Here is a 23983-nt window from a genome sequence, read left to right on the forward strand (position 1 = left end):
CCACAGATTAGATCAGGCAAGGCGGTACCAGATTATTCAATTGTAGCTGATGATTTTCAACAAACTTCATCTGTTTTCATTTTCACTTTTCTCAGGACAAACATAGATTTATATGAATTAATTGTCATATAGAAACATAGACAATAGGTGCAGGAGTAGGCCATTCGGCCCTTCGAGCCAACACCGCCATTCAATATGATCATGGCTGATCATCCCCAATCAGCACCCCGTTCCTGCCTTCTCCCCCATATCCCTTGATTCTGTTAGCCCCAAGAGCTTCTTCTGTTGTATCTTTTAGACCAACAGCTGTGTTGAGGCGAGCCTGTCCAACGTGTCATCGTCCAGGTTAATCAGACCTCGTTCAACATTCGGTGGCCAACAGGTGTTTTGGGCAACTGGTTATTATGCTGATGCTTCCAAGGCTGCCTGGGTCAAGACGAGATGGAGAGGCCAGTGGGAGTCAGTGGAACCATCTAGGCTACCCCATGGACGTCCCTGGCCAGGACTTGCCCCAAAAGCAGTGAACAACCCCAGGAGCTAAATCTAACTCTCTCTTGAAAACATCCAGTGAATCGGCCTCCACTGCCTTCTGTGGCAGAGTATTCCACAGATTCACAACTCTCTGGGTGAAGACGTTTTTCCTCATTCCTATATAGAGGCAGTAATTCCTGATCTTTGGATTATTTGTTGACCTTAATCATCACACACCAGTTTACAAGTTGAACCGTCACTCATCATGGGCCCTTTTTCCGCACAGTTCCAGTATCAGGATGCAGCAATGCTGAAGATTTTTTCATGCCCCATTAGAATAAACATTTATATTCTATTCATTATACAAAACAATATTTGTGATAGATAGATAACAAAAGAATAGACGACACAATAAGAATGTCGATCACTGCTCCGAGGCTGTTTAGGTTTTAAGTATCACAGTTAGAACACAACTTGTATTTGAGGAGCCTCAAAAACAAATAATCCTATTTGAAATTCTGAAAAAAAAAGCATTCAAGTTCACCAGTGTTGCTTGAAACGAAACACGACTGATAAAGCATTTACCACAGACACAAAATGCTGGAGTAACTCAGCGGGACAGGCAGCATCTCTGGAGAGAAGGAATGGGTGACGTTTCGGGTCGAGACCCTCTCACGACCCGAACCATCACCCACCCATGTCTTCCAGAGATGCTGTCTGTCCCGCTGAGTTACTCCAGCACTTTTTGTCTATCTTTGGTGTAAAGCAGCACCTGCAGTTCCCTCCTACACATAAGCATCGACCATGACTTCCCTGCTGTAGATGCAGCCTGACCCGCTGACAATTTCCAGACGTTTCTGGTTTTATTTCAGACTTCCAGCAGTCTTTGTTTTCTCTTTTCGATCACAGTGTTGATAGTTGTTGTAGCGGACTAGCGGAAGGAGCGACTGGGGGCGATGATTTTGACGATGGTACAGTGAAAACGATGATGATGATGATAATGATCAGCACAACAAGAGCAATTGTTGCTCCCACGATCAGCTTCCACTTCCTATTTCTAAACCTTTCTTGCCGTGCCACAGCTTTTGAAGACTTCTGGAAAGTTTTACTCTGTGAAAATCAACACATAATATTAGGGAAGGTTCAGTAAAATACTCACTGATTACACCTACAAGATATTTTAAACAATGGACAATAGGTGCAGGAGTAGGCCATTCGACCCTTCGAGCCTGCACTGCCATTCAATGTGATCATGGCTGATCATCCCCAATCAGTACCCCGTTCCTGCCTTCTCCCCATATCCCCTGACTCTGCTATTTTTAAGAGCCCTATCTAGCTCTCTCTTGAAAGCATCCAGAGAACTCTCCTCCACCTCCTGTGAGGCAGAGAATTCCACAGACTCACCAGTCTCTGTGAGAAAAAGTGTTTCCTCGTCTCCGTTCTAAATGGCTTACTCCTTATTCTTAAACTGTGGCCCCTGGTTCTGGGGCCATTAAAGTCTGAAAATTCAAGGTAATTCAAAAGTACTTTACAAACAAATTTAACACTTCACATTTTGAATGCCATGTTAGTTAGAAATTGTGTACCTATCATTTGTAATCACATATTTTTGAGAGAATTTTGGCTAATTATATCTTAAGAAAAAAGTTCAAGATTCATAAAGCAGTCTCTTGTTGGATGTATAAAATAGAATAGGAGGGATGATTCAGTTGAAAAGAAACATTTGATGGGCTGTCCATTCCTCCCACAGATGATTCTTGACCCACTGAGTTCCTGCATCTGGTTTTGTTTTTGCTACAGATTGTCCAGCCAGCTCCAAGGGTCAAACTTGTGCTTTCTTTCTGTGTTGGCTCCACAACAGAATGTGTTCCCTAGGAATGGACAACCTACTGAAGGTGGGTTGTGACATGTCTCTGTAGAGTCAGATTAGTACCTTAATTCTACTGTTTAGTATCACATTTCCTTATGAAAAAATAAGGAAGACATTTGCCTTGTTAAATCTATGTTGGTTGACAGAATGACCACATCAATCCCATTCTTCAGATTATTTCCGATACCCCATTCTCTTTCACACCCTTAACACTCCCAGATTCTCCTACCACCACCTACACTATGGCTATTTTATAGCAGCCAATTATCCGACCAACCAGCAGGTCTTTGGGGCAAGGGGGGAAATCCGAATTCTGCCATTGTTACCAGTCTGGGTCTATACGTGACTCACTAATACACACCAATGTGTTCACACTTAGCTACATCATCAGATCAGAAACGGGGATGGATGTTAAATATTGCCATGTCCAGTGATAATAATAATAATAATAACACATTTTATTACTGACGCGAGGTTCAGACAAGGGGCAACAATACATTAAAAAAAAAATGCATTGCGTATTAAAAAAATATCATAAAGTACTAAAAATATTAGTATATCACTTATAAAAGCATCATAAATTATATATCTTTTAAAACAATACATGAATTAAAAATCCAGATTAAAAGAATGATAGTCCAATCCCATGAATAAATAGATACAAAGTCAATAATGTTGCATGGAATGAACTAATATGTTTTAAGTTGCTTATGATAGACTGATATTAATGAAGATGTTAAAACAGCAAATATTCCAACATAAAGGCCATGGGAATGACTTACAGCTGCCAACAGCTCATCCGCCCTTTCATCTAGAACTTCCAGTTTGACTCCTCGATCCTTTACTTTACCAACATTCGCATGCATCATGTCCAATACCTCCTCCGCATCTTTATGTAATTTATCCATTTGGTCTGGATTATTTGTGGCCTGAAATAAATGGTCACAGTAAAACATTCGGAAAGATGTTGGAATGTTCATGACGGGATTATAGAATACAAATGATTAGCTCTGCCTCGGGGAAACTGCTGTTCCCCCATCCCAATGCAACTCTTTGGTATCCCAGCGAGATGGGTTATGGTCACCAGTCATTGAAGGTCGGCTCCATGCAAAGAAAGCGAATGGACATTGCAAAAGGATTTGAGTATAGGACAGGGATTCACTGCAATGTATATTGCTGAGACCACACCTTACGTACAGGTTTAATCAGTGATGCCACGAGGGATCCTGGCGTCATCAGACCCAACTGAAAATGGATGACTGGTTTTACTCTCTAGTTTTAACATTGTACATAGAAACGTACAAAACTTAGTTAAACACTCCCATGTTGAAGTCAAGGGGTCACAGCTTAAGGATTTTTAAAACCTAATGAGCAACTTTTTTCCACAGAGAGTGGTGAATATTGGAACTCTCTGCCCAGGGTAGTTCATACATTTTTATGTGCCATGAAGAGAACAGGTTCACAGTGATCAGCCATGATCATTTTCCCCGAAGGGCCGAGCCTAGATGATTTCTAAACTTAGAGAGATTTAAGAGGAACCTGAGGGGCAGTTTTTTTTTACTCAGTGTCGTCATATCTAGAATGAGCTACAGATGATTATATGGAAAAGGACATAATTAAAGACATCTGTACAGATATCTGGACAGGAAGTTTTAGAGTGATAAGGGCCAAATGTAGGTAAATTAGATGAGCCAAAAATGGTGACGTGTCTATTGTACTGTACCTCAGTGTACATGCATGGGGCAATACACTGTCTCTTGTTTCCCTTCACTCTCAGTCTGAACAAGTGTCCCGTCCTGAATCATCCCCTATTCTTCTATCCAGCAATCATGCCTGACCCGCTGAGTTTCTCCAGTATTTTTGTGTACCTTCAGAATAAACTTGCCTTGTTCCGTTGGTTCTATGCCAATGAGCTCACCGTATCAGGCACCTTATTCGCACGTCAAAGGGCCATCGCACTGTTCGGCTGCTACACACACACAGTCAGCTGTTCCTTTTGACCTTCACAACAGGGAGCAGTGTGTGTGTGTGTGTGTGTGTGTGTGTGTGTGTGTGTGTGTGTGTGTGTGTGTGGTGTGTGTTTGTGTGTGTGTGTGTGTGTGTGTGTGTGTGTGTGTGTGTGTGTGTGTGTGTGTGTGTGTGTGTGTGTGTGTGTGTGTGTGTGTGTGTGTGTGGGTGTGTGTATGTGGTGTGTGTGTGTGGTGTGGGTGTGTGTGTGTGTGTGTGTGTGTGTGTGTTTGTGTCTGTGTGTGTGTGTGTGTGTGTGTGTGGTGGAGGCTGTGTGTGTGTGTGTGTGTGTGACGTGCTGGCTGTGGATGAATGAGGTACGTGTTAGCGACTTTAGAGGCACAAAGGCACAGTAGGAGACTAGTCCTGGCAGGCGCATTGTTCACTCATTCTCACCATAGTGGCTGCTGTATGAATGTAGTCAACGGTCACTAGATGGGAGTTAAGTCAAGAGTCAAGATGGACACAAAGAGCTGGAGTAGCTCAGCGGGTCAGACAGCATCTCTGGAGAAAAGGAACATTATCACAACTCTGGGTCAAGACCTTTCTTCAGACTTCCCTTCAGTCACTAGATAGGGTTTGCTGCTCTTGCCCAACTGCATGGAGTCATCGGACACTTTGCTGCTGGAGTTGGTGGTCGAGGCAGATACGGTAGTGACATTTCAGGGGCATTTAGATATGCAGGGAACGGACGGATTAGTTTAACTTGGTATCGTGGTCAGCATGGACAATGTGGGCCGAAGGGCCTGTTCCTGTGCCGCACTGTTTGAAGTTCAATGGGGCAGGATCTAGGGACCACCATTGCGTTGATCCACCTGGCCATTTCTACCTGGTGCTGTTCACCTTTGCCCTGGCCGTTGTTTCAGGGTTGGTGTTTCAGGGCCGGTGGCCGTACCCAGGTCTGTCTGTCCGTCTCTCCTTCCACTCAACTCTCCCCAAGATGCACCGTGACTTTCAGCAACAGTTGTACCTGGTCTCCTACAGAACTTCAACCAGCAGTGTTGGTCACCATGCATTACAGCACTATCTGGTGAAGCCACATTTAGAGGATTGTGCTCAGTTTTACACTGGTGTTGGCAGAACTCGGAACCTGAGCTACAGGGAGAGGTTGGGCAGGCTGGGACGTTATTCCTTGCAGCAGTCTCTTGCCCAGAGGACTCAGGTTTAAGGTGAAGGGGGAAATATCTAATAGGAACCTGGGGGGTAACTTCACACAAAGGGTGGTTAGTGTATGGAACAAGCTGCCAGAGGAGGTAGTTGAGGCTGGGACTATCCCAACGTCTAAGAAACAACAGGTACATGGATAGGACAGGTTTGGAGGGATAAGGACCAAGCGCAGGCAGGTGGGACATGTTGGCCGTGTGGGCGAGTTGGGCCGAAGGGCCTGTTTCCATACTGTATCACTGTGACACTAAATGACAATGAGTTGTGATAATGTTCGGACAGACAACACTTCAGCTGCTGATGCTGAAACAAAGAGCAATGGGTCGCCTCGAGGCCACCAGCTCCTAATGGACCTTCAGCCGAACTCTGTGTGCGAGTGCCCTGTGGGCATTGAGGGGGGTGAAGCCACCGTGTCCCAGCCGCCTGCAGCACTCACTGTCCCGGTGTAGGGCCGAGCCCAGAGCCGCCGACATACAGCCCACCCACTCGCTCCCCTTCCCCGGGCCGGGCCGCTCCACGTTAGCGGGACCTGGTCCACAGCTGCCCCGGGAACGGAGCCTCGTCAACCCGCTTACAAACTTTACACCACGGGCATTATACTTTCGCTTTCCCACCGCCCAGCCCGAGGTGAAGCGGCATAGAGTGTAGATAGTGCAGTGGAGTTAGTGCAGTGTAGACAGTGCAGTGTAGACAGGGCAGTGAGTACAGCGTAGTTAGTACAGTCTAGTTAGTACATGTGTAGTTGGAGCCGTACTCACTCACACACACTCACTCACCACCACCACCACGTCCTTGCATCAACCGGGCCGGGGCTGGATCTGCTGCTGAAGTGAAGGCGGACAGAGTTTCCCCGCCTCCACTTTCTCGTCAAACAAGTCCCATCTCTTCCGGGAATCTGCACTCACACTCGGTGTGTTTCGAACTTACTCTCACACCCGCCCGCTGGAGTGAATGAGTGTGTGAGTGTGAATGAGTGTGTGTGTGTGTGTGTGAATGAGTGTGTATGTATGCGAATGAGTGTGTGTGAATGAGTGTGTGTAATGTGTGTATGTGAATGAGTGTGTGTGTTTATGTGTGAATGACTGTGTGTATGTGAATGAGTGTGTGTGTGAATGAGTGTGTGTATGAGAATGAGTGTGTGTGTGAATGAGTGTGTGTATGTGAATGAGTGTGTATGTGAATGAGTGTGTGTATGTGAATGAGTGTGTATGTGAATGAGTGTGTGTGTGTGTGTGTGTGTGAATGAGTGTGTGTGTGTGTGTGAATGAGTGTGAGTGTGTGTATGTGAATGAGTGTGTATGGGAATGAGTGTGTGTGTGTGAGTGTGAGTGAGTGAGTGTGTGTGTGTGAATGGCCCCTTGCTCCCTGTAACACCCGCCCGCTGGTTTGTCACTAGTTGTCTGAAGAAGGGTCTCAACCCGAAACATCACCCATCCCTTCTCTCCAGAGATGCTGACTGTCCCGCTGAGTTACTCCAGCATTTTGTGTCTGTTTTTGGTTTAAACCAGCATCTGCAGTTCCTTCCTGCACAATATTCCAGGTATAATCATTCCCGGCATTCCTCAATTGTGTGACCACTCATGCTTCACAGTGCTGGAGGAACTCAGCGGGACAGGCAGCATCTGTGCAGGTTAAATGGGCAGGTGGGCATTTTGGATCAGGGCCATTCTTCAGACTGCCACAGATTCACACCATAGATCAATACACAAAGTGCTGGAGTAACTCAAGGGGTCAGGCAGTTCCACAAATACTATTTGTTCAGCTGAGTTCCTCCAGCACATTGTGTTTTGCTCAAGATTCCAGCATCTGCAGTTTCTTGTGACTCCATTCGACTTTAAATTAGACTTTAGAGATACAGTGTGGAAACAGGCCCTTCAGCCCACTGATTCCATGCCTACCAGCGACCCCCCTGTACACTAGCGCTACCCTACACACTTGGGACAAGTTACAATTTACAGAAGCATTGAGCTAATGTGAGTGGAGGTGTGTGTGTGGTGTGTAGAGGATTGTGTAGATGGCAGCTGGGCAAGACAAAGGCTTCTACTCGTGCCTCCTGAAAATACTGACTACGGTTTATGTTACCAAGTCAGTTCAATAGACTGCAGATGCTGGTTTACACCAAAGATAGACACAAAATGCTGGAGTAACTCAGCGGGACAGGCAGCATCTCTGCAGAGGAAAGGGTGATATTTTGGGTCGAGAAAATATCATCCATTCCTTCTCTCCAGAGATGCTGCCTACCAGTCCCATTGAATTACTCCAGCATGTTGTGTCTGACAAGAGTCAAGATTGTTTAATTGTCATATGTAGCAGCCACGGAATGATGACATTCTCATCAGCTGCAGCTTCACGGGGAATTTAATGTAATGACATGCAGATAAATATATAATAATCAATAATACATTACACTAATAACCATAATAGTGTTTTAATAAAGTCCAGAGTGCAAACAGTGACTCTGTCCATTGTAGATCTGAGATAGTGGTGGGTGTTGTGCATTGTTTAACAGACTGGTGGTTGCTGAGAAGAAACAAGGAACTGCAGATGTTGGTTTACAAAAGAAAAGGCACAAAGTGCTGGAGTACCTCACCCACCGGGTCAAGCAGAAGAACTTTTTTCACACAGAGAGTGGTGACGAACTCTTTGAGGGGGGGCATTTCTTCATTGGCATTTAAGAGGGAGTTAGGGTCCCCCTTGTGGCTAAGGGGATCGAAACATCGCCTATCCATGATTCTCCAATGGTGCAGGCTCGAATGCTGCCTGACTCCCACTGAGTTATGTTTCCATGTCAACTCTTGGAGAACGTTTTGAGGCGGGACATTTCTTCTATCTGAAGTAATCTTCCTCACACAGATCCATGTTCTCCTGCTGCCTGACCCGCTGAGTTATGGTGCAGCAGCATCTATGGTGGCGAAGGAAATAGGCTGTAACATCTTTTGGTGGTATCGGAAAATGGGCCCTTCTGGACAAATCAGGCCTTTTTGAACGTTTTGGTTCCCTTCAGTAGTGGAGAAGTCAGTATCTGTGTTGGACCGGGCGAAAGTTTAGCTTCTGGAAATAGGCAACAGTTTAGAAACATAGAAACATAGAAATTAGTTGCCTATTTCCTTAGCTCCACGGATGCTGCCTGACCCGCCATCAATATGAGTTACTCCATCCACTCAGTATCCCGTGAAACGTACCCCCACCTTTATCCAGGGCCACATCTAACTCCACAGATGCTGGCCTGACCCTCTGTGAGTTAGTTCCAGATTCACCACTCTCTGTGTGAAAAAACGTCTTCTATCCAGGTTCTTTATCCACAGACCCTTGCTGGCCTGACCCGCTGACAATCTTTACTCCAGCACCTCTTAAGAATGTTGTGTCTATTTGATCCCCTCTCAATCTTCTAAATCTGGTGGTCATGTCTTTTTTCAGTGCCTGTACTGACATCCCTTCCCTGGTGGTGGTACTCCCTCTATGGAATGTCCTTCCTCAGAGACTGCGCAATGGGCCAGGCTGGTCTCACCAAGTGGGACTATGACAATATCAGCTATACTCAAATCCTTTTTGAAAGTCATACATTCCTGCTTTACTGCCTGTAGTTCCCTTCAGTAGTGGAGAAGTCAGTATCTGTGTTGGACCGGGCAGTTTCAGTTGCTTTTAGTTTATTGTCACCTGTACCGAGGTACAGTGAAAAGTTGCGTGCTAACCAGTCAGCGGAAAGACAACACATGGTTACAATTGAGCCATTTACAGTGTATAGATGGATACATGATAAGGGAATAAAAGTTAATGCAAGGTAAAGCCAACAGTCTGATCAAAGGATAGTCCGAGAATCACCAATGAGGTAGATAGTAGTTCAGCACTGCTCTCTGGTTGTGATAGTTGCCTCGTAACAGTAGGGAAGAAACTGTCCCTGAATCTGGAGTGTGTTTTCACACTTCTGTACCTCTTGCCCGATGGGAGAGGGGAGAAGAGGGAGTGATCAGGGTGCGACTCGTCCTTGATGATGCTCAGTATCAGTATCAGTAAATCTTTATTGTCATTTTCCTGAGTACTCACATACCCAGAGGAAACAAAAAAACGTTGCTCAACCAGTGTCCATTCAGTGTGCAGTACAAATAACAACAAGTAAATAGAAATAAAAATACATATATCATGAACAAATTAAATTAAACACTCTACTCTCTACTAAACATCAACAGGCGTTCCGATCGACAGCTGCTGCAGTGTGTCCAGGTTGGTGGTTGGTGCGCGATACTTTGGCAGGGGGCTAAGTCCGTTTATCAGTCTTATAGCCTGCGGGAAGAAGCTGAGGAGCATCCTGCTGGTTTTTGCTGTTGGCATTGCTGAAGCATCGTGAGGTATAAACTGAGTCAATAGAAGGGAAGTTGGTTTGTGTGACGGTCTGGGCTGTGTCCACAATTCGCTGCAATTCCTTGCGGTCTTGGATGGAGCTGTTCCCAAACCAAGTTGTGATGCATCCGGATAAAATGCTTTCTGTGGCGCATCTGTAGAGGTTGGTGAGAGTTGTAGGGGACATGCCAAACTTCCTAAGCCTTCTAAGGAACTAGAGGTGTTGGTGTGCCTTCTTGGTCGTTGCTTCAATATTGGTGGGCTAGGAAAAGTTGTTGGTGATATTGACTCTAGGAATTTGAAGTTTTCTACCATTGCTACTTCAGCAAACTGGGGAATGTGAACCGCTTTGTTTCCTGAAGTCAATCACTATCTCCTTTGTCTCGGTGTCATTGAGAGAAAGGTTGTTGGCTCAACACCAGGACACGAGGTTCTCAATCTCATTCCTGTACTCTGTCTCATCACCACTCTGTGGAGGAAACTCTGCCACCTGTCCTGCCCCCGTCCCGTCCCCACCTCCACCTCACCTCCAGAGCTGTGGGGTCATTTAGCCCCAGTTAAGTGGGTGTCTCTGCCTTGATGTGTGAGGCAAACAGTGGCAGCTTTGACCGCGACATTCTCTCTCAGAATGACAAACCGGGTAGTGGACCATAAACATTCATCCTAATGCCCCTGTCCCACTTAGGAAACCTGAACGGAAACCTCTGGAGACTTTCCCCCCCCCCCACCCAAGGTTTCCGTGCGGTTCCCAGAGGTTTTTGTCAGTCTCCCTACCTGCTTCCACTACCTGCAACCTCCGGGAACCACCTGCAACCTCCGGGAACTGCACGGAAACCTTGGGTGGGGCGCAAAGTCTCCAGAGGTTTCCGTTCAGGTTTCCTAAGTGGGACAGGGGCATTACGGTTTAGATCAGTGGCTGGGAATCCCTTGCATGTCGGATAGAAATAGCTTGTGCTTCTCAGCGTGGGAAATCACAAGGCACTTGCTCTGCTCATGGCTAATAGACACAGTTTACCAGCACGATGCACCAACTCTGTCCATGTTACAGTTAAAGGCCCCAAAGCCTGTCTGACTGAAGGTTAGTCTCCCTCTTGTGGCCATCCAGCAAGCAGATGGGCCAGACCGTGTTCAGTTCAGACTATCTCACCCAGTGGATTGAATATTGACTTCTATAACTTTGTAACCCTTGCTTTCCCACTCTCCATGTCCCTCCCCCACCCTAGTTCTCCGTTCACTGCCCTCCTGATTAGTTTTACTGATTGTCTGACTAGTTGAGCCTTCCCCACAGTCAACAACAAACCATTCTACACTTCCTTAGCATCGTCTGCTTTGATCTGTAGTTTTCACACCTCGCCCTTCCTTATCTCTGTGTCTCCCTCTCCCCTGACTCAGTCTGAAGAAGGGTCTCTCCAGAGATGCTGCCTGTCCTGCTGAGTTACTCCAGCAGTTTGTGACTTTTATTTTGCAATCAGCACTTGCGGTTCCTTGTGTCCTGCTGAGTTACTCCAGCAGTTTGTGACTTTTATTTTGCAATCAGCTCTTGCGGTTCCTTGTGTCCTGCTGAGTTACTCCAGCAGTTTGTGACTTTTATTTTGCAATCAGCACTTGTGGTTCCTTGTGTCTATATCCGAGTGGTGGTGCTGTGCCCTCCTTGATGAGCGAGGCCGTGGGCGGGGAGATGGAGTTGGGGTGGTGGGGGTGAAAGTGAGGAGATGGAACAGCTGAGCGGATGGTACACATTGTGTGTGGATCTGCAGGCAATGGGTGATAACGTTGGTCGACGGGTAATGCTGGAGTAACTCAGTGGGACAGGCAGCATCTCTGGAGAGAGATGGGGGCAGGGAGAGAGGGAGAGCAAGAGTTACTGGAAGTTTGAGAAGTTTTGTGTTTCAGCCAAATGAGCCGCTTTGTGCTACATGTTGTTGAGGGTTACGTAATGTTAGACCTTCATTCATCCGTTGCCTTTGCAAGCTGTGTCTTGCAGATGGTTGCAAAGCTTTGTGTCGTCTGGAGGTGAATGCCCAACATCTGAGCTGCTCCTGCAACTCCCAGAGAACTCAGTGATGGTAAAGTAACCAAGTTACTTGAAGCTGTGGAACTTGACACAGTGTCGAGGCTGCACGTGCCCTGGCAGTAGGTGAGGTGATGTCCTTCAAGCTCACATGGTACAGACAGGCCCTATCAGAGGGGGAGCAACGAGCCATTTGGCACGGGCCTCATGCCTGTCTGCTTCAAAGGGATCTTGTTTTGGGGGCCTCAGTTCATCTATGAGAGGGCCTGAGTACAGGCGGTCATTGATGGGGAGGTCAGGGTGGGAGTGGGATGAATAATGAAAGTGGCAGCAGACAGGAGACTCGGGGTCACTCCTGAGGACTAGATAGAGCCAGGAGCTTCAGAGAGTGGTGGCCCAGCCTGGGTTTGGTTTATACCTTCTCAAGGAGCGCATATTGTGATAAGTTTGTGCAGTGTACTGGATTAGAAGTAGTGCTGGTGAATTACGGCATTTTACGGCATTTTCAGAAGTAATCGCAAGAGATACCAGACTTTGACCTCTTTTCCCACTGTCCAGTATGTAAACAATCCTGTGTGGGAAGGGATTGCAGATGCTGGTTTAAACCGAAGATAGACACAAAAAGGTGGAGTAACTCAGCGGGACAGGCAGAAACGTCACCTAAACAATCCGTACAGGTGAAGCTCCAGTATTTGCTGTGTACACATCCCTCTGGTAATGATTGGCCAGTTATTGACCATCTGGATTTGATCGATCTTGCTATTTGTGAAGCTGACAAACTGGGCAACTTTCCACATCACTGAATAGATGCAGGTGTGGCACCTGTAATGGGCTTGTCCCACTTGGGCAAGTGGAGGCCAATATCCAAGTGGATATTTTTAAGGCAGGGATAGATAGATTCTTGATGAGTGTGGGTGTCAGGGGTTATGTGGAAAAGGCAGGAGAATGGGGTTAGGAGGGAGAGCTAGTTCAGCCGTGATTGAATGGCAGAGTAGACTTGATGGGCCGAATGGCCTAATTCTGCTCCTATCACCTATGAACTTATGAATTTTCATTGATTCAATGTTGCTGCCAACGTAACTCTGGAGCAGCAAGTGACAGCCGAGATTTACACACCAACATTGGCCCCCCCTCGCTGAGATTTACACACCAACGTTGGGCCCCCCATGCTGAGATTTACACACCAACGTTGGCCCCCCATGCTGAGATTTACACACCAACGTTGGCCCTCCATGCTGAGATTTACACACCAACGTTGGCCCTCCATGCTGAGATTTACACACCAATGTTGGCCCCCCATGCTGAGATTTACACACCAATGTTGGCCCTCCATGCTGAGATTTACACACCAACGTTGGCCCTCCATGCTGAGATTTACACACCAACGTTGGCCCCCCATGCTGAGATTTACACACCAATGTTGGACCCCCATGCTGAGATTTACACACCAATGTTGGCCCCCCATGCTGAGGTTTACACACCAATGTTGGCCCCCCATGCTGAGATTTACACACCAATGTTGCCGTCCATGCTGAGATTTACACACCAATGTTGGCCCCCCTCGCTAAGATTTACACACCAATGTTGGCCCCCCATGCTGAGATTTACACACCAACGTTGGGCCCCCATGCTGAGGCACAACGGCCAGAAATAGATTTAGAAAGAATTGGGTTCACAGAGACTGGCCTTAGTCAGTTAGCCAGCACCCAGTTCCCCTCGACAGGCACGTGAGTGATTCCACTTCTTCATTCTGTAATGCTGTTGCAATGAGTAAGGCAGCGTGAGGAATAACTGTACAACAGTTAGTTACAGAGATCCGTGATGGGGAGAGGGCTGAGATCACCAGGAGTTCCAGCTCATCTTCACCCTCCAGTGATTCCTCCTCCTAGAGTCTGAACAAGGGTCTCGACCTGAAACCTCATCCATTCCCCAGTCCCGCTGAGCTACTCCAGCATTTTGTGTCGAAATCTCCTGAAACCTCCCATCACACTTGGTTATGCCGCTTCCAGGACCAACGTCATTTATGTCTCAACATGTATTTTAGATGAGAAAATATAGATATATTTAGCTCAGAAACAGGATCTGTGCTCTATTGAGAGACCACTTTGAATCATGTAAGTTTTAGCGTTTCGAACCTAGCCTTCATATTTGCTCTCTAACTTTCTAACAAGTTTACGTGATACATTACAAATTCCCCTCCTGCCAGCTGTCAAACATCGACTCCACTAATCCCATTTCATTCTTCCCATTGTTTGATTTCTCCTCACAAATTCTACTAACCCACAAGCTGGTCTATACATCTGGAGGATGTGGGAGAAAAACAGAGCAGCCAGAGGTCACTGGATAAACGTTCAGAATGGGACGTGGAACGGTGCCAGCTGTTAGGTTAGTTTAGTTTAGAGATACAGCGCAGAAACAGGCCCTTCAGCCCATCAGCCCGTGCCAACCAGCGATCCCCGCACACTAACACTATCCTACACACACTAGGGACAATTTACATTTATACCAAGCCAATTAAACCTGTACGTCTTTGGAGTGTGGGAAGAGACCAAAGATCTCGGAGAAAACGCACGGGTAGAATGTACAAACTCCGTACAGACAGCGCCCATAGTCAGGATCGAACCCGGGTCTCTGGCGCTGTGAGGCAGCAGCTCTACCCGCTGCAGTCCGTGAAGTAGTTCCCCAGGGAGAGATGAGCACACACAGAGAGGAGGAAAGTGGGAAAAGAAGCACAGTGCCTTTAAAAATGACCCAAGATGTAGTCCTGTCGCCCATTCAGACAAGAAGACTTGAATCTTTCACGTTAAACTAAGGCAGAAAGTTACAAAAGCCACAGTTCTACACTTTTTTCTGCCTGCGAGGCAGTTAAGAGATGGTTATGTTGGTCAATGTGTGTGTGTAGTGCATACTCAAATATTTGTAGAGCCACTTCACAGTGAGAACGCTTGCATCTGTTACAATATAGATTGCACAACACAGCAGGGGAAGGAGCAATGTTACACGTTGCACTATCTTGCTCCGAGCCACAGTCTGGGGTAGGTCCGTGCCCAGGTGGAGTTAGTGAGGGACATAGCTCTATAGTAGTTATTTAGGCTATTTATAAGGATTGTAACATACTGGCTTGTACATTTAGATCATTTGGTGATTTAGGACTGTGGTGGTGGGTGTGGCACCACCGCTTGGTTGTATGCAGTATCGTGATCGAAATAAAATTAATTAATTTTGATACAAGAAAAAGCTGCACTATCGTCACTTGTTCCATCCTGTGGTTGCTTATCTGTTTATCCGAGCCCTGCACGGCTCAGTCAGACTGAGCCCAGCTCACACCAAACACACATTCTGTCACTTACTCTGTGAATGAGGAAAGGCCATGTCTTTGTTTAAGAAAGAACTGCAGATGCTGGAAAAATCGAAGGTAGACAAAAATGCTGGAGAAACTCAGCGGGTGAGGCAGCATCTATGGAGCAAAGGAAATAGGCGACGTTTCGGGTCGAGACCCTTCTTCAGACCATGTCTTTGGCCCCATGTGCCAGATTCAGTAAAGATCTTACACTAGGAAGAGTGGATTAAATTAAGTTCTTGTTATCCATAAGACCATAAGACAGGAGCAGACTTAGGCCATTCAGCCCATAGAGTCTGCTCTGCCAGTCGATCATGGCTGATCTATCTTTCCCTCTCAACCCCATTCTCCTGCCCGCTCCGAACTAAACAAGTACCTAACAATCTCAACTTTAACAACACTCAATGACCTGACACCACCCTCTGGATAAATAAATTCCTCCTCATCTCTCCACATTACAGGTGCGGCTATTTATTCTGAGGCTGTGCCCTCTGGTCCTAGACTCTCCCACTCGTGGAAGCATTTTCTCCACGTCCATTCTGTCCAGGCCTTTGGTATTTGACCTTTGGCCTTTGACATGTGGCTGTAGAGGGCGTGAATTTGCTCTGACCTTGCTCATGTCCAGCCAGATTTTATCACTCAGACTCACACGGGAAGAATGGCTAAAAGCTGTGACCCTCAGGAGCTGTACACTTACAGGAGACGTGGGAGAAAAGACCTTTGTAGGTAAAGTTCACATCTTCACTGAGATTCCAGAGCTGATCATGAACTGAGGCTTTAGTGCAGCAGAGTAACATCAACAATAACCATCTCCCAAAGGACTAGAAATATCAATGCTCACCTCGTTATTATGTTAAGCAGTGTGATCTACATGAACTAGTTTGTCCCATTTCTCTTGTCGTCTGAAGAAGGGTCTCGACCCAAAACATCACCCATTCCTTCTCTCCAGAGATGCTGCCTGTCCCGCTGAGTTACTCCTGCATTTTGCATCTATCTTTGGTGTAAACCAGCACCTGCAGTTCCTTCCCACACCTTGCTATATCACATATGGATATGGTTAATGAATCTTCATTCTGTAGCCTGTATTGGAATGCTGGTGGTCCAGTATGAATGAGACTTTATATGGTCCCGGTTCTGTGTGTAATGTGTGTGTGTGTGTGTGTCTGAACAGGAGATACTCGATACACATACCTGTACATTGAAGCTCTTGTAACTAGCACCAAGTTCCCCCACCTTGTAGGGCACATGATTCACAGAAAAGGAATAATGGTTTTGCTATTTTTTGTGTGTTTTTTCTAATACTTTATTGTCAACTTTAACATTAGGAAGTTTTTACAAAGGAATTGATATCTGTGCACAGCTGAATCTATCCTGAAAATATACAGATCAAAATGAACGGGGAAACATCTACATCATTGACAATAGGTTGGTAACTGGAAGAAATAAACTGATGATATTATAGCCCAGAAACAATGAGCTGAGAAACGTCAATGGTTAGGACGGGATGACATGTGTGGCAAAGAGAATGATCAAGGTCAGTATAATAACTACAATGACAACCAGGATAATGATCATCTTGGTATTTTTCCACCAGTATTTCCGTGCCACTTTCTGTGACGTGGTCTTGAAGTGTTCAGACTGCAAAGAAAAAGTATAAATACTAGTTACATGAAACTGGCCCCCAGTCCTGGTGACCGAATGCCCTCCTACTATGGAACTACTGTGGCTAACTTTTCATCCATGCCTCCACTCTAGAACTCTCACTGTAAACTCCACACCAAGATGTCTCATCTCCACCTCTCTTCCCTTATTAAGGAACATTTAATAAACCTAATACAATTGATATTTTAGTTATTATAACCTCACGACTTTCAAGGCACTTTATATATAAATGTGACAATCATTTTGGTAAAGGGATAAATATTTCGCAGAAAATTGAAAGACTGTTTTTGCTTTTCTTTAGAGCTTGCCACAAGAACTTTAATAATCCCCAGAAATACTAAGGAACCCAGACCTCAATTTGTCACTGAGTTTAACTAAGTGCAACTGAAGGAGAAATTCCAGGACTACCTGCATAATAATCACCAATATGCACTGCTAAACACTTTAACTCCCCCTCCCATTCCCACACTGACCTCCTTCACTGTCAGAGTGAGGCCAAATGCAAATTGGAGGAACAGCACCTCATATTGTGTTTGGGCAGCTTACACCCCAGCGGTATGAACATTGCCTTCTCTAATTTCAAATAACCATTGCGACCCCTCTCTCTCCGTCCCACCCCCATGTAAGTTGTTGTACTAGTTACAAAGTCACCTTGTTGAGTCTCATTATCTGCAACTCATTTTCACCTAGCTCACAGTTAACAACTATATCACCATCTATATCTCTCGTTTCCCTTTTCACTGACTCTCAGTCTGAAGAAGTGTCTCCACCCAAAACGTCACCTATTCCTTTTCTCCAGAGACGCTGTCTGACCCACTGAGTTACTCCAGCATGTTGTGTCTGTCTACAACTTACACTGGCTTGCAGGTCCTCAGTCTTGTTCATAAGGTCATCCAGCTTCTCACCACGTGCCAGTATCCGGTCAACATTCTCGGACATGATGGTCTTCACCCCTTCCACGTCACTCTGGAGGCTGCGTACACGGCCATCGCTTATCCGGTTGTCCGCCTGGCAAAGAGAATGCAGCAGTGGTCAACACAGTGGTCAAGGGTCACATGGAGAATGGACACGACACAGAACGGTCAGCATCGGTCAATGGAGCATCTTCATGAGGCACTGCCCCAAGATGATCCCACCCCCATCCAGACCATGCCCTCTTCCCCCTGCTACAGGGGGCAGGAAGTGCAGAATCCTCCAGTGCCACAACACCAGGTTCAACTGTAGAAACTTCCACACTATATCAGACTCTTGAACCAACCTCCACAGCAGGCGGCAGGCACGGTGGTGCAGCGGGTAGAGCTGCTGCCTCACAGCGCCAGAGACCCGGGTTCGATCCTGACTACTGGTGCTGTCTGTACGGAGTTTGCACGTTGACATGCGTGGGTTTTCTTCGAGATACTTCGGTTTCCTCCCACACTCCAAGGTTTGCAGGTTAATTGGCTTGTTATAAGTGTAAATTGTCCCTAGTGTGTGTCGGATAGTGTTAATGCATGGGGTTTGCTGGTCAGCACAGACTCGGTGGGCTGAAGGGCCTGTTTCCGTGCTGTATCTCACCTCAGCAATAGAAACCTTCATCCCACCCCTTGCACAGTCACACTACACCTCTTCTTTTCTAATTATGTTATTTTTCAGAATCTTTTAGAATTTTAAATGTCATTTTTGTATAATTTGTGCTTATTTGTGTATGTTTGTCTGTATCTATGTGTATGTAGGGTGGCACTGTGACACAGCGGGTAGAGCTGCTGCCTCCCACCGCCAGAGACCCAGGTTCGATCCCAACCATGGATGCTGTCTGTATGGAGTTTGCATGTTCTGCCTGTGACCGCATGGGTTTTCTCCGGGTGTTCCGGTTTCCTCCCACATCCCCAAAACGTGCGGTTTGTAGGTTATTTGGCTTGTTTAAATTGTTCCTGGTATGTGGAATAGAACTCATCATCTCCAATCAGCAGCAAAAGAACCAGCGATCAGTCATTAATATCTCGGTCACCTGCAACTAATTTAAAATAAAATAACAAGGGTGCAATTGCAGCCTTTTATCCAAGTTTCACGTAGAGATTTGAAGTATTTTACTTCTATAAAAACCCCATGGGGTCAGATAAATGGGACAAGATGTGGCCAATGTGTTCAGCTCAGCTTATTTCATCTCCAGTACTCTGGCATTATATAAACAACAGCAGCCTGTTGATTCAATGCCCATCTTTACACTGCCTGCTTCCAATTAGTTCAAGATATGTAACAGGTTGAACCAGAATGTTGTCGCAACCTCCGACAGCCAGCATTCGCCACATACCACTGACGCAGGATGTTTAAGGGAGATTCCAGTTTCTGTCTCGGTGAAATTAAATGACATTTGGACTGGTACGTGGATAGGACAGGTATAGAGAGACATGGGCCAATCGCGGGCAGGTGGGACTAGTGTAGTTGGGCCATGCATCTTGGTTGGCATGGGCAAGTTGGGCTGAAGGGCCTGTCTTCATGCTGTTGGACTCCAAGCCTCTAGTGGGATAACATGTGCCTATGTTGCAGATCATAGACCAATATCAGCAGGTATCCCCATTAATGAAGAGTCTCCTCCACCCAAAACGTCACCTATCCATGTTCCCCACAGATGCTGCCTGACCCGCTGAGTTATGGTGCAGCAGCATCTATGGAGCGAAGGAAATAGGCAACGTTTCGGGCCAAAATCCTTCTGGAAATAGGCAAAGTTTCGGGCCGAAATCCTTCTGGAAATAGGCAACGTTTCGGGCCAAAACCCTTCCGGGTTTTGGCCCGAAACGTTGCCTATTTCCTTAGCTCCTTAGATGCTGCTGCATCCGCTGAGTTACTCCAGCACTCTGCATCCGCTGAGTTACTCCAGCACTCTGTGAAACGTCACCTATCCATGTTCTCCACAGATGCTGCCTGACCCGCTGAGTTACTCCAGCACTCTGTGTGTATCTGGTTAAGGCAGCCACTGTGGGTTACCAAGAGATAACGAGGTTAGCGAGCTATGGTCAGCAATAGGAACAGCCACTCACCGCTCACTATCAAGTGATTGTATCTTCAGCTGTGTGTTCACACTCACTGGAGGTCGAGTGTCCCTTTGGGTTTGACTAATGCCCCTTGCCACACTGACCAACTGTTTGGGAGTGAGCGTGTTGCATACAACATGATCACAATGTGGTCTCCTCAACAAGACAGCATTTATTACCCATCCCTCATGATGAGATCCCATTGAAACATACAGAATAGCAAGACAGCTGATGGGTCAGATGTTTCCCCTGACCCACGAGTCTCAGACCAGCAGTAGCTTCAGAATAAGGGGTATAAGGGTAGCTCTTTTAGGACAGAATTAGCTCACTCCCTGAGGCTGCTGAATCTTTGAAATTGGTAGCACAGGCCAGAGATGGTGAACCCCAGTTGTTTTCCTTCAAAGGAGAAGTTGATGTTTGTCTGTATCTATGTGTATGTAGGGTAGGCAGGTACGGGATACTGAGTTGGATGATCAGCCATGATCATACTGAATGGCGGTGCAGGCTCGAAGGGCCGAATGGCCTACTCCTGCACCTAATTTCTATGTTTCTATGTTTTGATAGATTTCTGGACATCCAAGAATCATGGAATGAGAGGATATCTCTGGAAAATGGGGCAGGGTTAAAAGATCAGCTATAATCTTGCAGAATGTGAGTTCTGCACATCTCAGCCCCTGTTACTTTCACAATAACATTAATGATCAGATATTGCAGAAGGGTCCAGACTGTTTTATTGTCATTTGCCCCGAAACAGAACAATGCAATTCTCACTGTCCCATAATATTGCGAGCATGTCACACAGGGTAGTGAATTCACCTTGAAATATCTCAGACATTTCAGCCCCAGTACATTTCCAATACCATCTGTAATATCGGCCAGTCCCACCAGTTTACAATCCAATCCTAGTTTGATTCAGCGAGGCACATTGGAACACACACTCTCTGCCGTCACATAGTTGACACATTGAGCAGGTTTCTCCCCAATCTACCTGGTCTTTCAGGTGAATCACTAAATGCAGATATGTACAGTATTTGCTCGGCCTGAGGAACAAACCTCCTGTGCAGAGTGAGTAGATAATGGCAACATTGTCAAAGAGTCACAGAGTGATACAACATGGAAACAGGCCCTTCGGCCCAACTTGCCCACACCGCCCAACATGTCCCAGTTACACTAGTCACACCTGCCTGCGCTTGGCCCATATCCCGCCAAACCTGTCCAATCCATGTACCTGTCTGTTTCTTAAACGTTGGGATAGTCCCAGCCTCAACTACTTCCTCTGGCAGCTTGTTCCATACACCCACCACCCTCTGTGTGAAAAAGTCACCCCTCAGGTTCCTATTAAATCTTTTCCCCTTCACCTTGAACCTATTGCGATGATGTTACACAAGGGGAAGACTATGCTGTCTCACCGCAACGGAGATATGTTCCCACTGCAAATGTACAATTAGCCAAGCTCCAGGAACTTGCCCTGGGTGAATGTTTCAGATGCAACGTCATAGTGAGATTTATTGTTTCAGATAGTCAGAGTTGGGCAAGGCAAGCCTCTGTTGCAGTAACTCATCACCCATTCCTTCTCTCCAGAGATGTTGCCTGTCCCACTGAGTTACTCCAGCTTTTTGTGTCTATCTTCGGTTTAAACCAGCATCTGCAGTTCCTTCCCACACACAAAGGTCTATCGCAAATCTGTAAGCACCGAATTCTCCAATCTCAGTAACGAAAGAACAAACCATCCCCTTCTCTCCGCCCCCCCCTCTTCCCTGTACCCCTCCTAGACACACAACTAGTTCTCCCCTCCCCCTTCACTTCCACACATTCCATCCTCTGGCTTCACAATTCACATTTCTTCTATCCTCATCTCACCCCTTCAGTCTTTTCATCTGTGGACTTTGTCCAAACATCTGCCTATAACCCCCCCCCCCCCCCCCCCCCCCAATCTCAATCCCCCTATCACTCACCAGGCTCTGTCCTGCCCCTCCTCTCTTCCAGTTTTCCCCCCCCCCCCCAGCCCCCACCACAAACAGTCTGAAGAAGGGTCTCAACCTGAAACGTCACCTATCCATGTTCTCCACAGATGCTGCCTGACCCACTGAGTTACTCCAGCACTCTGTGAAACGTCACCTATCCATGTTCTCCACAGATGCTGCCTGACCCACTGAGTAATGGTGCAGCAGCATCTATGGAGCGAAAGAAATAGGCAACGTTTCGGGCCGAAATCCTTCTGGAAATAGGCAACGTTTCGGGCCGAAACCCTTCCGGGTTTCGGCCCGAAACGTTGCCTATTTCCTTAGCTCCATAGATGCTGCCTGACCCGCTGAGTTACTCCAGCACTCTGTGAAACGTCACCTATCCATGTTCTCCACAGATGCTGCCTGACCCGCTGAGTTACTCCAGCACTCTGTGAAACGTCACCTATCCATGTTCTCCACAGATGCTGCCTGACCCGCTGAGTTACTCCAGCACTCTGTGAAACGTCACCTATCCATGTTCTCCACAGATGCTGCCTGACCCGCTGAGTTACTCCAGCACTCTGTGAAACGTCACCTATCCATGTTCTCCACAGATGCTGCCTGACCCGCTGAGTTACTCCAGCACCTTCTGTAATTTTTCTACAAGATTGCAGTATAAGGTTTTAAACCTCACGATGACAGACCCATGACAGAGGGCCCTGCACCTACACAGACTGTTGGCACTGAAAAAGTAATCATTTTTGGTTAATTAGATTAATGGTGTCCATTCGGCCCCTTGTGTCTCTTCTAGCTCTTTGAAAGGGGAGTCCACTTTTCACGAGGCAATGAGATAAACATGAATACAACAATCCAAGGCGTTTTCCCACAAAGAGAAATCATCAGGTGTGTCAAAAAAAACTAGAAAACAAAAGGTGCAGCATATTTTACAGAGAATCAAAGCAAGAATTCAGCGTACATGTCGCTGGAGAGAAAGCTATAAGGATGTAGCAGGATGTCTGGCAAAGGGGGCTGTTCTGTTGTGAACAAGCTCACCGGCTGACTGTGGAGAAACTGCCTCCAACTGGGCCTGTGGGTCTGAAGTCAGGAGAAGCTAAATCACAAAGCACACAGAGCAGTGAAAGCTGCTGATACACCACCACACTCCCACTTCTACTTACTGTGGCTGCTGCCATGATTCCCACTGCAATATCAGTCCTTTGTAAACTTTCAGCCCAGGACAGTCATGTACTTAATCTCCAAGTAACTCCGACAAACTTTCCAGGGGACTTCCTGCTACTTAAATGTCATCATTTCTCACATAACTTCCTGCTTCCTTCCTAATTAACATGCAGTTGAGACCAGCCCTCTGACAGGCTGCTACAGTGCAGACAAATAACCCACTCCACACTGTGGTGGTGGCACCTCTACACACGTCACAACACACAGTTAATAACTTTCCTCTCTGCTCCAGAGATGCCAGCAGATTGTACAGGTTAGCTCAACACTAAGTCACGCCCCGCCCGATATGTTGTCTGCAAGCCTGACCTGCTGAGTTACTCGAGTCATTGTGTTTTGCTCAAATTCCAACATCTGTTGTTCTTTGTGTAAATGATTAGCTCCTCAATGGAGAAGTGGCAGAATATTACAGCCTCAGAGATAAGAGCTTTGGATCAGATGTTACACATGTATCTTCTTTATTTCAAATATGTAGTTTATTCATAATGGCATAGACAGGACATTACAGTTACAGTTTGGTTTATGGTCATGTGTGCGGAGGTGCAGTGAAAATCTTTTGTTGCATGCTAACCAGTCAGCAGAAAGACAATACATGATTACAGTGGAGCCGTTTACAGTGTATAGATACATGATAAGGGAATAACGTTTAGTGCAAGGTAAAGCCAGCAAAGTCCGATCAAGGATAGTCCGAGCATCAACAAAGAGCTGGATAGGAGTTGTAATCAGGATATATAAACAGTACATGACAATATAATCAGTAACACAGCGGGACAGGCAGCATTTCTGGAGAGAAGGAATAGGTGACGTTTTGGGTCGAGACCCTTCTTCAGGTCCGAAACGTCACCCATTCCTTCTCTCCAGAGATGCTGCCTGTCCTGCTGTGTTACTCCAGCATTTTGTGTCTATCTGCAGTGTAAACCTGCATCT

The 23983-nt window shown here is 46.4% G+C and overlaps 2 protein-coding genes across 2 annotated transcripts; both read right to left on the minus strand.

Moving 5' to 3' along the window:
* Positions 1-396: 396 nt before the first annotated feature.
* vamp5 (vesicle-associated membrane protein 5) lies at positions 397-8371 on the minus strand. The gene is made up of 4 exons (XM_055662248.1): positions 8362-8371; positions 5949-6052; positions 3124-3270; positions 397-1581 (listed from the first exon to the last, which is right to left on the minus strand). The coding sequence occupies exons 1-4, from the start codon at positions 8369-8371 to the stop codon at positions 1375-1377; spliced, it is 468 nt and encodes a 155-aa protein (XP_055518223.1). The 3' UTR covers positions 397-1374.
* Positions 8372-16471: 8100 nt separating this feature from the next.
* Positions 16472-23157, minus strand: vamp8 (vesicle-associated membrane protein 8 (endobrevin)). The gene is made up of 3 exons (XM_055662457.1): positions 22999-23157; positions 17719-17871; positions 16472-16839 (listed from the first exon to the last, which is right to left on the minus strand). Exons 1-3 carry the CDS (start codon positions 23011-23013, stop codon positions 16696-16698), a joined length of 312 nt encoding a protein of 103 aa, XP_055518432.1. The 5' UTR covers positions 23014-23157; the 3' UTR covers positions 16472-16695.
* Positions 23158-23983: the final 826 nt, after the last annotated feature.

Source organism: Leucoraja erinacea, chromosome 35 (assembly GCF_028641065.1).
Source record: "Leucoraja erinacea ecotype New England chromosome 35, Leri_hhj_1, whole genome shotgun sequence".
Classification (NCBI taxonomy): domain Eukaryota; kingdom Metazoa; phylum Chordata; class Chondrichthyes; order Rajiformes; family Rajidae; genus Leucoraja; species Leucoraja erinaceus.

Excerpts from the sequence above, each read along its gene's own strand:
- vamp5 (XM_055662248.1), bottom strand. Across the intron at positions 3,271-5,948 it reads CTCGGCCCTACACCGGGACA|GCCACAAATAATCCAGACCA; the intron begins GTGAGTGCTGCA and ends CATTTATTTCAG. Across the intron at positions 1,582-3,123 it reads CGGATGAGCTGTTGGCAGCT|AGTAAAACTTTCCAGAAGTC; the intron begins GTAAGTCATTCC and ends TGATTTTCACAG.
- vamp8 (XM_055662457.1), bottom strand. Across the intron at positions 16,840-17,718 it reads CTGAGGACCTGCAAGCCAGT|TCTGAACACTTCAAGACCAC; the intron begins GTAAGTTGTAGA and ends TTTTCTTTGCAG.